This window comes from Strix aluco, chromosome 8 (genome assembly GCF_031877795.1).
Source record: "Strix aluco isolate bStrAlu1 chromosome 8, bStrAlu1.hap1, whole genome shotgun sequence".
Classification (NCBI taxonomy): Eukaryota; Metazoa; Chordata; class Aves; order Strigiformes; family Strigidae; genus Strix; species Strix aluco.
Genome location: NC_133938.1, coordinates 12,958,997 through 12,972,493, shown reverse-complemented (window position 1 = coordinate 12,972,493; position 13,497 = coordinate 12,958,997). Strand labels below are relative to the sequence as shown.

General features: G+C 61.9%; 1 protein-coding gene across 1 annotated transcript; it reads right to left on the bottom strand.

Annotated features, from left to right (window-relative positions):
* Nucleotides 1-58: 58 nt before the first annotated feature.
* HYI (hydroxypyruvate isomerase (putative)) lies at nucleotides 59-3,013 on the bottom strand. Its single transcript, XM_074832229.1, has 8 exons — nucleotides 2,813-3,013; nucleotides 2,616-2,727; nucleotides 1,386-1,500; nucleotides 1,156-1,234; nucleotides 920-969; nucleotides 661-730; nucleotides 336-470; nucleotides 59-189 (listed from the first exon to the last, which is right to left on the bottom strand). The coding sequence occupies exons 1-8, from the start codon at nucleotides 3,006-3,008 to the stop codon at nucleotides 101-103; spliced, it is 846 nt and encodes a 281-aa protein (XP_074688330.1). The 5' UTR covers nucleotides 3,009-3,013; the 3' UTR covers nucleotides 59-100.
* Nucleotides 3,014-13,497: the final 10,484 nt, after the last annotated feature.

Below are 13,497 nucleotides of genomic sequence, written 5' to 3'. Positions count from 1 at the left end.
TAGGAATCATCCCAGCCACCACCATCCCCTAGCCCTGGAGAAGACAGACATGTTCCTCTTAAGTCATTGCTTTGACTTTTATTCCAGTGGTTTCCTTGTTTTAGTTGGCTGCCTTGCTGGTCCCACCGTGCTGCAGCCCTCGGCTCTCCCAGTATGAGCGCAGCCAGCCCAGACCTTCCAGGGTGTCTCCTGGAGCGACAGGCATGCCCACGCAAGCTGCAGCAGCTTCTGCTCGGGGCAGGGCTCTTGTCCCCGGGCAGGAACTCTGACGCCCAGGACCTGCCTGCTGGTCTGTGCTTGGATGTGGGGCTCAGACCGCCTGCGGGCCCACTCACCTTTCGGAGCATACTCGCACCCCACGTAACCAGTGTAGCCGAGGGACTCCAGGAGCTCAAAGATGTAGGGGAAGTTCAACTCTCCAGGGCTGTCGGGCTCGTGCCGCCCTGGCACCTGTGCAATCTGGATATGACCTAGGGAGGGAACAGGAGCTGCTCAGCCCTGCTTGCAGCCTTCTCCAGGCATGAGACAAAGTGCCCCAAGGGCAGCCCCACACCCCCAGCCCCCAGCCAGCCAGAACAGAGCGTGGGGCAGGAGGGCCCCATCTTAAAGCTGCTCCTGCCCCACGGCCACAGAGGAGCCAGTTTGGGTGCAGGGCCTTACCGATGAGTGGGAAGTATGTCTCCAGGTTGCGTGACAAATTCCCATCCATGATCTGGCAGTGAAAGAGGTCCTGTGGGAGAGCGGAGGATGCAGCAGCTGTTCAGCAGGGAGCAGTCAAGGATGGCTGTGCTACAGCCCCTGTCCCTCCCCATGTCCCCAGGAGGGGGTAACAAGCCTGCACCCCCTGGGCTTCCCCTGGGGGCCTGTGCAAGGTTCCCTGGTAGAGGGTGGACCCTGGAGATCTTCAATGCTGACTCACCAGGTGCAGCTTCAGGTTGGGCCGTCCCACCTTCTCCAGGATGGCAGCAGCTAAGGGTGCAAGAAATGAGAAACCATCACCCCCAGGCTAGAAGCTTCATGGTGAAGCCCTGAGATCCTCTTCATCAACTGTGTTCCCTCAGCATCTCCCTGCATGTGAGGCAACCTCCTGTCTTTCAGACTGGGGATGCTTCTCCTCCTCTGAAGGAGACTTTGGGGAAGAGGTGGCTGCCTTACCTTGGTGTGGGGTGTTCAGATAGTAGCTGGGGTCAGTGATGCGGTTGTTAATAGGCTCCACCAGTCCAATCATGTCTTCCTGTAACACAGTAATGTCACCCAGCAGAGCATCCTGTCATCTCTGCAGCAGGGAGCACTCCTTCCCCATACCAGGCTCCTGGGGGATTCTCCATCCCCGGTACCCTAAGACCATGTAAGTACCTATGGAGCAGGACCTATTCCCCACTTACCTGGGCCAGGAGGTCAGCAGCATATCTGAGATTCTCAATGAAGGTGGTTTCCATCTCGCTTGCCACTGCGGCCAGGTCTGTGCCCGGGGGAACCCGCCCAGCCATCAGGTGGATCCTGCAGACACAGAGCAGTCAGCCACAGGCAGCAGCTTCAGTGATTAGCTGGTTGGATGTAATACACCTTCCTCTGCTGATAGAAAACAGGGCCAGGCTGGGGGAGCAGACACAGAAGGCGGTAAGAGGAACCATCTCCCCTGCAGGAGGCACAACTGGCACCAGCGAGCTGCAGGGACACAACACACACCATCCCACCGCAGTAGGCAGAGGGATGTCTTTGAATCTTTTGCCTGACAAACTGCAGACCTTGATTCTTCCGTCTTTTGCCAGCTCCCTCCACTTCTTTCTCCCCGAGGCTGGAGCTCTCTTAGGGTCTCACTCCTGGGGCTGCCCTGAGGCCAGCAGGATGGGCAGCAGGCGTGCTGCCTCTGCTGGGGACAGCTTCCATGCCTTGTCTCACCGCTTGCTGGCTTTAGTGCCGGGAGGGGACGGTGGCCAGTGCCTGGCTATGCGAGACTACGTGCAGAACTCACTGGCCAGGCAAGAGCAAGGAAAGTGTAGGGTGAAAACAAAACCCTTTTCACTCTGCCTATTATCAGAGTGCAAATGAGTCTGGACAAGCCCTGTCCTGCCTGGCCCGTGCCCTCTGCAGGGCTTTGGACTTTCTAAGGGAAAGAATGATGCAAAGTAAATGGAATAAAAGGGCCACGTTGGGTTTCTGAAGGGGATTGTGCCAGTTGCATCTCTTACAGTGTCTCTGCTGTGCTGTAATCAGTGTGGCCTTCAGTAAAGTAACTGTTGTGTCCTGGGGCAAACGACTGGTGCAATCAGGGAGGAAAAAAGGGAGGATTATCATGGGGACAGTTATGCAGAGGTGCGGACAAAAGCCTCCGCGGTGGAGGGCAGGGTGGACGAGAGTGCCTGCCAGCTCTGGGTCACTCCCAGGGTCACTCCCAGGGAGCACATTCTGGCCATGGGTCTGCAACGAACCGGCTCCCGCCCGACGCCCCCCAGCAGGGAGACGCTGCCCGGGAGAGGCTCCGGGACCCGGCGGCTGGAGGCACCGCGGGGCAAAGGGCGAACCGCGCTCGGAAGAAGAGCCGTGGCGGGATGGCGGAGGAGTGCTCTGGGGTCGGGGGCGCCGCAGGAGCGGGGGTCCTGCCTCGCACCTACCTGGGGCAGCCCACCGCCCTGGCGTACTGCACCGCCGCGGCCAGGCCCTGCCGGAAGGCAGCCTGGCGCCCGGGCACGGCCGCCAGCCCCATCTCGCCCGCCTCCGGGTCCCCTACGAGAGAGCGGCGGGGTCAGCGGCACCGGGACACCCCCGCGCCCCCCACCCCCCCCACGCGGCCCGGGGGACGCGGCGGTACCGGGGGGGGTGTTGAGGAGGACGATCCGCACCCCCGCCCGCTCCGCCGCGGCCCGCAGCGCCTGGGCCGGGCAGCCCGCCGGCCAGGCCGCCTCCGCCGCCCCGAACCCGGCGGCCGCCGCCGCCTCCAGCCGCGCCGGCAGCGACGGGAGCTCCCGGAACAGCCACGACAGGTTAGCGGAGAAGCGCAGCGACATGGCGGGCGGCGGGGCGGGGCGGGGCCACGGGGGGGCGGGGCCGAGGCGGCGGGTGGCGCCCGGGCAGCGCGGCCGGTGCGTCCCGCGCGGGCGGCGGCGCCTGTGGGCGACAAGGACCCACCCGCGGGGCTGCGGGGGGGCCCCGCCTGCGAGCGAGCCCCCACCGGCTGGGCCCGTGCCGGGGCGCGGCCTCTCCCCGGCAGCTCACGGCTCCGAGGGCCGGCGGCGGCTCCAGCGCGTGCCCGCGGCCACGCCGGGGCCTGGTGCCGCGGGCCCGCGTGGGTCAGCGGCCCCGCGCCGCGCAGGCAGGGCCGGCCCCGCGCTGCCCGCGACACCATCGGGGGCGGGGGGCAGGGGCGGCCTCCCCGGAAAGGTGTTTTTGCCAGGTGTTGGCCTGACATACACAAAGCGCCGTGTTAATTGGTTTCCTGGGGAGCTTGTCTCTAACAATGTCTCATTATGCGAGAAACGCTTTTTCTTTTGTCCCACGCTCTGCATATTTTACGGTAAAACGTTCATCTCCACTTCTGCAGAGCTGTGGCTCTGCTGTGCAGCAGTCCGACCTCCGCAGTGCCCGTCCCCGGTCCCTGTCCCCCACGCTCTCTGTGCCTCAGGCACAGGGTGGGGTGTGTGTCCTGTCCAGCCCACGACCGTGACATATAGCTGTGGACATTTTGCAGCCCCTTGTGCTGAGCCTGTTCCTGGGGGCTCTCACCCGCCCGTGCCTGGGGAGCCCTGTGTGCTCCGGCTCCTCCGTGCCCGTGGCAGAACCCTCTGCAGCCCCAGCCCCGTGCCCGCTGCCAGCCCCAGCAACCCACAGCAGCCTGGGAGAGCGCGGCGGCAGTGCTGCCCCGGCAGAGCCCAGCCACAGCAAGAGGGTTTTGGTGGGAGGGCAGGGCAGGGCCACCAAAGGGCAGAGCAGTGACGATGCTGTTAAAGAATCTTAACTCAATTAAGGCTATTGATTAATCAATTAGAAGAAGCTTGACTCAACTTCTCGGTAATAATCCAAACTATCCCCAGTGATGGACAGCTGTGCAGGGGGTGGCATCCGTGTCCCCAGCACGCACGTCCGCAGTGCCCATGTCCCCAGCCCACATCCCAGTGCCTGTCCCCAGCACACAGACTGCTCCCTGCCTGCAGCTGCCATGCCAAGGCACCGCTGCGCCTTCCCTGCGTCCTTCTGCAGCCTTGCCCCACGGTGCGTGGGGGTTGGTCTTCCTCTTCAAACACATCCAGGAGGTGCCTGAGCACGCTGGGCTCAGCACCGCCTGGCGGGTGGGTGGCAGAGCCACACGGGGAGCCCCAGAACAAGGGGTGGCACCTGCCTGGTCCAAGGGTGCAGCCTTACCGGGTCCTTGCACCTTGGGACTGGGAAGGCGCCCACCGAAGCCGTGTGCCATCCCACCCTGGCAGGCACGGCCACATCGCCAGGCACCGGGCAGGGGCAAAGCCCAGGAGGCGGCAGGTGGTAGCAGGAGAGCTTTGCTGGGGGGAGCAGCAAATAAACACATAGCTGAGCCCCAGCATGCGGGTGACCCAGGCAGTGAGACAGAAACACGGGGAGCCCTCACAGCAAACCTGCCCTGCTGACGGCAAGCGAAGCTGCTGGGCTCCGTGCTGAAGCGTTAATGGCATCTTTATATCTCTGGTAATATATTGCATTGATTTTATCTTGTTATAACTGCGGTTCCTGCATTGCAGGCCGGTCTTTTGTCACTTTACCTTGACAGGGCACAGTGAATTTACTCCCGGTCGTGCCACTTGCGGTGCTGGAGCTGTGTGCCACGTTGGCGCTGGGGCCTGTGCTTGGTACCCGCTGTTTGGGGGAGCTGGCATGAGCGTGGGGTCAGACCAGCACCCATGTCCTCCCAGGGCATCAGGGTGGGGGCTGAGTGGGGCGCTGGCACAGGAAGGCATCTTGGTGCCAAGCATCCCTGCCACTGCCCGGGAGTTTTATTGGCCCAAAGAAAACATAGCTCCTGCACATTTTATTAGGGATCTGACATTTTGGTGCAGACCCGGCTCTGGCCTCTATGATGGTTGGGGTGGGGAGGCGGCGAGTGGCCCCCGCTCCCTGTCACAGTGCCTTGGGATGCCCTGCAGCACCAGCAGCAGCAGCCGAGCTGGCTCCCCCCCAGAGCCCACAGTAATGGAGGCACCAGTCCTCCCAGTACCCCATAAATCCCCCAGCTCGTTGTGCTGCAGGGAAGGTTTTATCTCTCTCCTTCTTTATGAAACACATTTTAATTTAAATTGACATTTCTGTATTTTAACTACCTGTCCCTGGGCTCCCATGTGGCTCAGCTGCTCCCTGGGGGCCAGGAGGACTGAGGTGCTGCAGGCTGGGGTGGCTGGATGGCACCGTCCCACTGGGGTTTGTCACCCCTGTCCCTCCTGGGCACCCCCAGACCTGTCCCACTCCCTCTGCACCCCATGGCTGTGCGAAGCAATCTGGGGCTGGGGCTGGGAGGGGGGCACCTTGGGGTGTCACTTCCCCCCTGGGCTTTCTTCTCTGCTCTAAAGCACCCCAATGTTTGCAACCATGTTTAGTTTTTGGCTTTTATAGGTGAGTAAATTCTAGCCTTTTCATGTGCAGAAAAAGGCTGGGAAAAATAATCTGCGTGTGACCCAGCATCTTGTGGAGGCAGCTGCAAGAGCTTTGCTTGTATTAAATCTCATGATTTTTCACCAAAGACAGTCTTCCCCAAACCCATCCCCTCTGGGTGTGAAGGGACCAAGGGATGAAAAACCTTTCCAGCAGAACCCAGCACCGACCCAGTCCCACCTCTCCACCTGTGTCCCTGAGGCCAGTGTGTCCCTGCGATGGCTGTGCTCCCTGCCCCGTCACCCCCAGTCCCTGCCGGGGCGTCCCCTCCAGCTCCCCTGTGTTGGGGCAGGCTTTGCTGAGCAGTGTGACCTGGCTGGCTGAGTGTGTATCCCCAGCCCTCCTCCTTGCCCAGAATCTCACCTGAATCTCTTGGACCTCCCTGTTTTCATGGCCCTGGGCACCACCAAGGCTTTGGCTCAGGGACCTGGCACCAAAGGGACGCACCAGCTCCAGTGCACACTGGGGACTCCTTGGTGGGATCCATCACTCTGCCAGGTCCTTCTCCTCTTACCGTGGTCCATGCATAGCGTGTACAGTTAATTTGTTAATTAGCATCTTTCTGCAGCTGGGCTGCCTGCTTTACTGCCATTGAAGTTTGCTGTGCCCTTCGCAGCCACCTTTGCTGCTCAGCCTCTTGCCCCCTCCCGAAACGAAGGACCTGCCTGGGTTGCAAATGGCTAATGATGGGGTGCAGCAGAGCTGTGTCATAGCCGGGGCTTGCCCTAGTCCTGTGGGGTCCTCCCCTCCTGGTGGAAGCCTCCTCCTCCTCCATCCCTCTGTCCCCCTCATCCCTCCATCCCCTCTGCCCTTCCATCCCTTGGGTCCCAGGCACGCGGGAGATGCAGGGAAAGATGCCAGCCACTCCCAAAGTTGTGACGAAGATTTCTGCAGGATGCCTTAATGAGCACATTGCCCCTCTCAAGCCTCCCTTTCTTACAGCCTCCAAAAATGCTCTGGTACAAGAAAATCTATACATCATATCACAGGAAACAAATGCCCAACCTTTGCCATTTTATGTCTATTCTTCATCAGGGAGGATCGAACTAAGTGGAAACATGATATAAATCCCAGCAGAGCCAAGACAGGGAGGCAAGGACTGAGCACCCCTGCGTCCCTGCAGCTCCCAGCACGGGTGGGCTCTCGATCAGCCGGCTGGGATTTTCTTGCTCTTTCAAGATTTCACGGGAAATTAATGAGGAGGCCAAATTCTCCTCCAGCTCTTGGAGGAGGCCGGGGCAGGCGGTGCCTGGGCCCGCTGAGCTGGCAGATGTTGTTTAACATTCCCGGCAGTAATTAATAGGCGGCTTCATCACTCTTGTATGATTCAAGCATGTCGTCCCGCTTCTCTCCAAATACAGAGCAGAAATATTTGTTAAACGTGGCTGGCGTTTTCGCCTGATCATTAGTGCTTGAGCAGCTCTAGCGGCTGCAGGATTTATTGCCTTGCCAGGATTTCTTTTGGCCTCACGATGCCATCGCCATCCCTCCCTCCGCTGCTGGCCCCTCCTGGCAAGAGCCTCCCTTTATCACTTTCCCTCTGATTTATGTCCTGCCGGTTGCAACCTCTCCTTTACACCACGGTTATGGATTCCCCCTTTTCCATTCATTACACTCCAGCAGGATGGGCTTCGGCCAGACCGTCTCCCTGACCAGGGCGCCCGGTGAAATTCAGCCCAACTGGGCATGGTGACAGAAAGTGGTGGCTCGAGGAGCAGCGGCAGAGCTGGCTTGAGGCAGATGGCAGCCCATTAGCCAGCATCACCAGTGCCCCAGGGAATCACAAATTAATAGGAGCCTTCCAGCTCGTCCTCAGTCGCAAACAAAAGCAAGTGGGGTCCCTCCAAGAGTGCCCCGCTCATGGTAGTGGCATGGCACAGTGTCCAGTGGCATGGCCCAGAGTGGGGACATGGTGGGGACACAGGGAACAGGTGCTCAGCAGGGCCCCAGTGGCCACCCTGATGGAGAGGGAAAGGTATGCTGCCACTGCTGCCTGCCCGGATAAGCCAGGCTGCCAAGGTGCCCAGGGTCTGGGCTCAGCCCTGCCCTGGCTGGGGGAGCAGGGGTCCCATGCAGCCTGGCATCTCCAAGGCACAGCCTGGCCCTGGCTCCCATCCCCTCCCACAGCCCCACATGGCTCAGGAACCAGCTCCAGCTCTGCTGGCCCCAGCACGCTCCAGCCCCGTGTCCCATGGCGTGGGGTGCGGGAGCTGGCCCACGTCGCACCCTTCCCCAGCATAGCCCTCTGCAGCCCGGTCACTATGTTAAGCCATCTCTTAATTAATCAGGCTGATTGTAATGTGTTTTTAGGGCATTAAAATTCAATTGTGGAATTCTCCGCTGGCTGGGCTCGCGATGAATACAGAAGTTTGCCTAATTAGAGCTGACACGCAGCCAGCGGGAGAACCAGACAAACGGCCCCACCAGGGCTGCCCGCCTGCATCCCCTCACCCGGCCCCCAGCATCCCCGTCCCTGCCGCTGTGGGAACCAGCACCGACAGCCCCTGCCGTGGGCACCCAGCCTCTGCCGTGGGCACCCAGCCCCTGCCATGGGCACGGGAGGGCAGCGCTGCCTGCGGTGTCCCTGGGGACAGACCCAGCCCTGCGCCCGTGCCAACCCCCTGAGCCAGGCACCAGCCAAGAGCAGCAGAGATGTTTCCTTATCGGCAGCATCAGGTCTTCGCTGTCATTACCACGGCAATTATCATCTCATTTGGAGTCTTTAGCTGCCATAATCTGTCTCTTGCACTGATTTATTCCGCAGGCCTCTTCCCCAGCCGTGCAGGAGGGAAGGAGCCATCAATAAGGAGGCAACAAGCTCCATCTCCCCGGGAAGCGTCTCCCCGTCCAGAGCTGAGCAGAGGTGCCCCGTGGCCGGAGCATCTTCCCGGCAAGAGCCAGGCTGTCCCCACGGCCCTGCGTGGCTGGGGCCAAACCAAAACCTGCCACCTCCTAGCACCAGTTCAGAGCCAGTTTCCCCAAACATGGTGCATGTGTATTATTTAAGCTGCTGTTGGCACCGGCACACACAGGGCTGAACCAGCCATGCACGCCGGCAGGCTGGGAAGCAGAGGAGGGTGTTCACTCCCCGGGCACAGACAGAGGGACATTGAAGCCGCAGCTTCCTTGTCTTTCTCCTGTCTCCAGACCGGGCTGTTGCTTGGAGCTGGTTTCCCCTCCGGTTGCTTCAGTCAGTACCTCCTGTGACTCTGCCACCAAGAGCTTCACTGAGACTTTTCTCACCTGCATTTGCCAACTGCCAACTCGCACTCACTGCTCCCAGCTTTCCCATTTCCCTGGGCTCTGTGCAGCTCCTGCCTCCTCTTTCACCTTCCCTCGCAACCAGGACATCTGGGACTTTTCCAGACAGCAGTTTGGTGGCAGCCCTGGGGACAGTGACAGGCGCCAGGCAGAGCTCCACAGGCACCGTGAGCTGCCCCAGAGGAGAGGCAGAGGGATGAGACAGGGACAATGAGACAGTGCCAGGTAGTCACAGCCCTGAGTGCTCACGCCATGGCCGGAGTCGCCCAGGGTCTACTGCGTGCGGTCACCGCAGCTCCGTGGGCTGGGGTATCACTCCTGCCTGGCTCTGGCACATGAGGGGCCGTGGCTGTGCCCTGCTCCCCACTGCCTGCTTCTCTGCCCGCCCCTCTGACCCTGTCAGGAGGGAGCCGTGCTGGGCCAGGCATGGGGCAGGCTGAGGCTGTGCTGTGGGGCTGGGAGCTGGTGCATCCACTGGGAAGGACCCAGCGGTGAGAGGTGATGCAGCGGGAGGCTGTCTGCTCGCACCGGCCCTCCCTGGGCACTGCTGCCTTTAGCATCACCCCGGAGCAGGAGCAGGGGTCCCCTGGCTACTGTGAGCGGCCAGCCCAGCTCCCCCCATACACGGGGTCCCCCAGGCATGGGTGCTGGTGGCAGCAGTCACCCTCACTGCACGCACGGAGCAGGATGGCATCCCTGCAGTGCCTGCAGGAGGGACACTCTGTGCCCCCACAGCCTTGCTGACACCCTGAGCAAGACAAACAGTGCCACAGCAGCCCCGGTGCCCATCCTGGCTCCCACCTGCATCCCCATGTCTGTGGTGGGAGGCCTGGGGCAGGTGTGGGGTCAGCGGGACAAGGGGAAGCCACTGGGTCTGGGCACGGGCAGGAAGCCACCGGCCAAGCCCCACGCCACGGCTGAGGCTGGCTGTGGGGCACAGCGGATTGGGGCAGGCAGAGTGGCAGCAGTGCCACTGGTCCTCACAGCTCCATCCCAGTCCAGTGACACGGCTCCCATCCCACCCCTGTACCCGCCACAGCTCAACCTGCCTAATGGAATCCATTTATATGCAAAATCCCTAGAAAAAAGCAGTAATTAATGAAGTCCCTTTCATTACCATTATGCAAATGCGATTAATTTCAGCTGTTATGAATATGCAAATATTACAATTATGATCTAATTGCCAATGTGTGTAGGGAAGTGGGCAGAATATCAAGTCTCAGCCCAGGCCCCAGGAGCTTTGAGGTGCGTAGTTGCTCTGGGACGTTGCAGGCAGGAGGGGGAGCCCATGGGAGGGAATGCCCAGCTGGGGGGCTCTGCCTGCTTCTGTGGGCTCAGCAGGAGCGTGTGTGTGGGACCAGGCAGCAGGAACACACCTTGGCCACTGCCTGCTCATGCCATGGGTCCTGCATGGGCCCTGTTTACCCACCCCCCCAGTGCTCTGGGGCAGGTTCCCCACTGCACCATGACCCCTAACTCCTGTGCCAGGTAAGCCTGCAGCAGGGCTGGGGCTGAAGGGCTCCCCAAAAACACTGTCCATCCATCTCCAGCCCAGTTCAGCCTTATAAGACATTCATCCCTGGGCTGCAGAGAGGAGGAGGAGGAGGATGGAGGAGGAGGAGGACCGAGGAGGAGGAGGAAGGAGGAGGAGGGTTACCAGGCAACTCGGTGCTGCAGCACTGGAGGGCAAGGAGGCAAATAACAGTGGGAGGCAGAGACCTGCCCTGACCCTGCTCCCTCCTGGCCCAGGCCATGGTGGCCCTGTGCCCACACACACTGCCTGCGGGGTGCCACAGCTGTTAACAAACCCCAGCTCTGTGTCAGTGGCCCAGCTGCGATCCGCACAGGGCCACCGTCACTCTTGCCACAAGGGGGTCCTGTCCTCTGAGCCAGCTGTGCTCCCCAGCCCTTCACCCACTGTCTTGGGGGGGTTCGGTATCTTCCACTGCCGGGGACGCTCTGGACTCGTGGTGGGGCTGGGTGGGGGACAGGCAGCACCGTCGCTCTGACAGGGGACGGTCCCTGGTGCAGAGCGAGCCTGCAGCAGGCAGGGTGGGCTGTGGGGATGCCCTGTGTGGGGCCATGGGGATGCTCTGCGTGGGGTCATGGGGATGCCCTGTTTGGGGTTATGGGGATGCCCTGCATGGGACCATGGGGATGCTCTGTGTGGGGATGCCCTGCGTGGGGCCATGGGGATACCCTCTGTGAGACCCTGGGGATGCTCTGCGTGGGTCCAGGGGGATGCCCCGCGCAGGAAGGCAGGCTGCAGGCAGGGCCGGGCAGTGCAGCCGGCAGCCAGCAGGCTGTGCTCCTGCACCCCACAGCGCACGGATGTCACGCCGGGAAAGGCCAGCAGCAGGGCACGGCCCCCCCGTGCCGGCTGCGGGGCCGGCGGGCAGCGGCCCGGGAGGAGGATGCTCTCCCGCCCGCACCACCGCGCTCAGCCCTCACGCTCGGGCGCGCAGCCCTGCGCGGCCCAGGCAGCGCAGCAGCTGGTCCCAGCTGTGCCCGCAGCTGGCAAAGGCACCTTCCTCGGGGTCAGAGCAGCCCACATCTGCCCCGGCGCCTCCCAACCCCGTCCTGCCGTCCCTGCCAGGGGGACAGCCCCATCCCAGCCCTCACAACGGCCCCCCCCTACCCCCAGAGAGCAGAACAGGGGTCCCTGCCTGGCCCTGGGTGCAGGCTGCCGGCTCACGGCGGTGCCCCATGCAGGGGTTTTGCTGTGCCACAGAGGAGGGGTGTGCTGGCAGACCAGGGAGACCCTCTTGCCTTGGGTCCCTCTGTCCCAACAGCCCCCATTCTGCCACCCCCAGCACCCTGCTCCCGGCCTTGGGGCTCCTGCCCCACCGGTGCAGGAGGAGCTCAAGCTGTCACCGCAGGAGAGGTGGGGGGGGGGGGGGGGGGCGGGCTGTAAGGACACTGTCACCCCCCCTGAAGACCCTGGCACCTGCTCCCCACAGCCCCATCTCCACAGCCTGGCGAGGCCAATGGCCCTGCTCTGGCGCTGGAAAGGTTTTCCTCGCCCTCCACCACGACCCTCTTCTCCAGAAGAGGCAGGGACCAGCTGGAATCCACATCTCCTCCCTGTGCCCCCCATGTGGGGATGGAGCGAGACCCTCCCCACATTGCTGATGCTCATTTGAGCATCATGTGCTTTAATGGGGGACTTCTTGCACCCAGGGAGGAGGAACTGAGCAAGGTAGCAGGCAGCGGGGTGCGCAGTGGCTGGCACGGGTAGGCAGCCCCTGTGCCTGCATGCAGCACAGCCCCTTCGGCTTGTCCCCAGCCCCAAACACCCAAATCCCCCAGTCTCTCCCCACGGGGCTCAGCTAGAAGGAGGAGGAGAAGGAGGAGGAGGAGGAGGTGGAGAGGCTTCTCAGAGCTGCTGCTCGGTTTCCAAGGCAATGAGACGTAATGGCTGTTCATCCCAGCAGGGTCATCCCTCTGCGCTGGATGAGCCCTGGAAGAAGGGGCTGGGGAGCAGCTGCAGACCCCAGCTCCGGTGTCCCAGCTCCCCACCCCATCAGGACCTGCTGAGCACCCGCAACCTTGTCCCCACCTGCCTGGTGCAGGTCAGCACGGGCCAGACACCGCTTGGGGACACAGGTTGTTTTGCACAAGCTGCTCCCTCTCAGTCGCCATCAGTGCTGGGGATGGACCGGGACGTTCAATTCTGCGGCACATCTGCCACCATGTCCTGCAGATGCCAGTGGGGTGCCAGGCCCAGGGTGACCCCCAAGGGTTACAAACCAAGAGAAACACCAACGCACGGTGTTTCTCCGCTGTTTCTGCAGGGCAGTGTGGGCACCCATGGGTGCCACCACCGCTGTGTCCAGCGGCCCTGTGGTGACTCGCAGCAGGTGCTGGATGCTCTGTCCCCCTGGGTCTGACGAAGGCACACAGCCCCAGCCCTGCTCCCTACGCTGCCCCCTGTGTTTTCCCAACTAATTGAATTCAGAGAGATTTCTTCCCGGCAGTGCCAATCGATGAACCCCGTGTTATCAACCCCCCCCGGCCCTCAGGATGGATATGGGCGAGGGGAAAAATTGAATTTGCGGCTATTTTCATTGGGATTTAATTGGGCAGTCTCACCTCGTTGCCTTAATCCCGGGCGCTGACGCGTGCAGCCGAGCCAGCAGCTCCCCTTATTTATCACTTTTCAAATATTTGCCTCTTCGCAGTTGTGGGAAATCGATGCTCCCGCCTGTGGCATGCTGGGAGCGACCTGGCCGGGCGGCCGGGCGGCCGGGGATCCATCAGCCGCTGCCATCGCTATCGACAGGGCGATTGGGGTTTAAGAGGCACTTTGATAGCAGAACCGGCACACATTAAGTGCTCGTCATCAGGGGATGATCATGACTTATTACCGCTAATTCTCCCTGTGCAGCGGCAGGGCTGCAGGGCTCTTCCTCGCTAATCGCAGCGCGGCTCCGTGCTGAGGCGCCAGCGTGAGACTCCCACCCCACTCCCTGGGGACGCGGTGCTGTGTCACCCCCTGTGCTCCTGACTCGGCCCTCGGTGCCTTTGGGAGTCCTTGTCCCCAGGGTGCGGGGTGTTGCTGAAGGGCCAGGGGCTTTCTCTGCTCCTTCACTGCATGTCCAGCCTGGGGGAGGGTGAGTC

What these genes read in the sequence shown, in the direction of transcription:
- HYI (XM_074832229.1), bottom strand. Translation starts at nt 3,008, where the DNA reads ATGTCGCTGCGCTTCTCCGCTAACCTGTCGTGGCTGTTCCGGGAGCTC. An exon ending in AGGGCGGTGGGCTGCCCCAG is followed by an intron (nt 1,501 to 2,615) that starts GTAGGTGCGAGG and finishes CTGTGTCTGCAG; the next exon opens with GATCCACCTGATGGCTGGGC. An exon ending in GTGCGAGTATGCTCCGAAAG is followed by an intron (nt 190 to 335) that starts GTGAGTGGGCCC and finishes CTGTCGCTCCAG; the next exon opens with GAGACACCCTGGAAGGTCTG.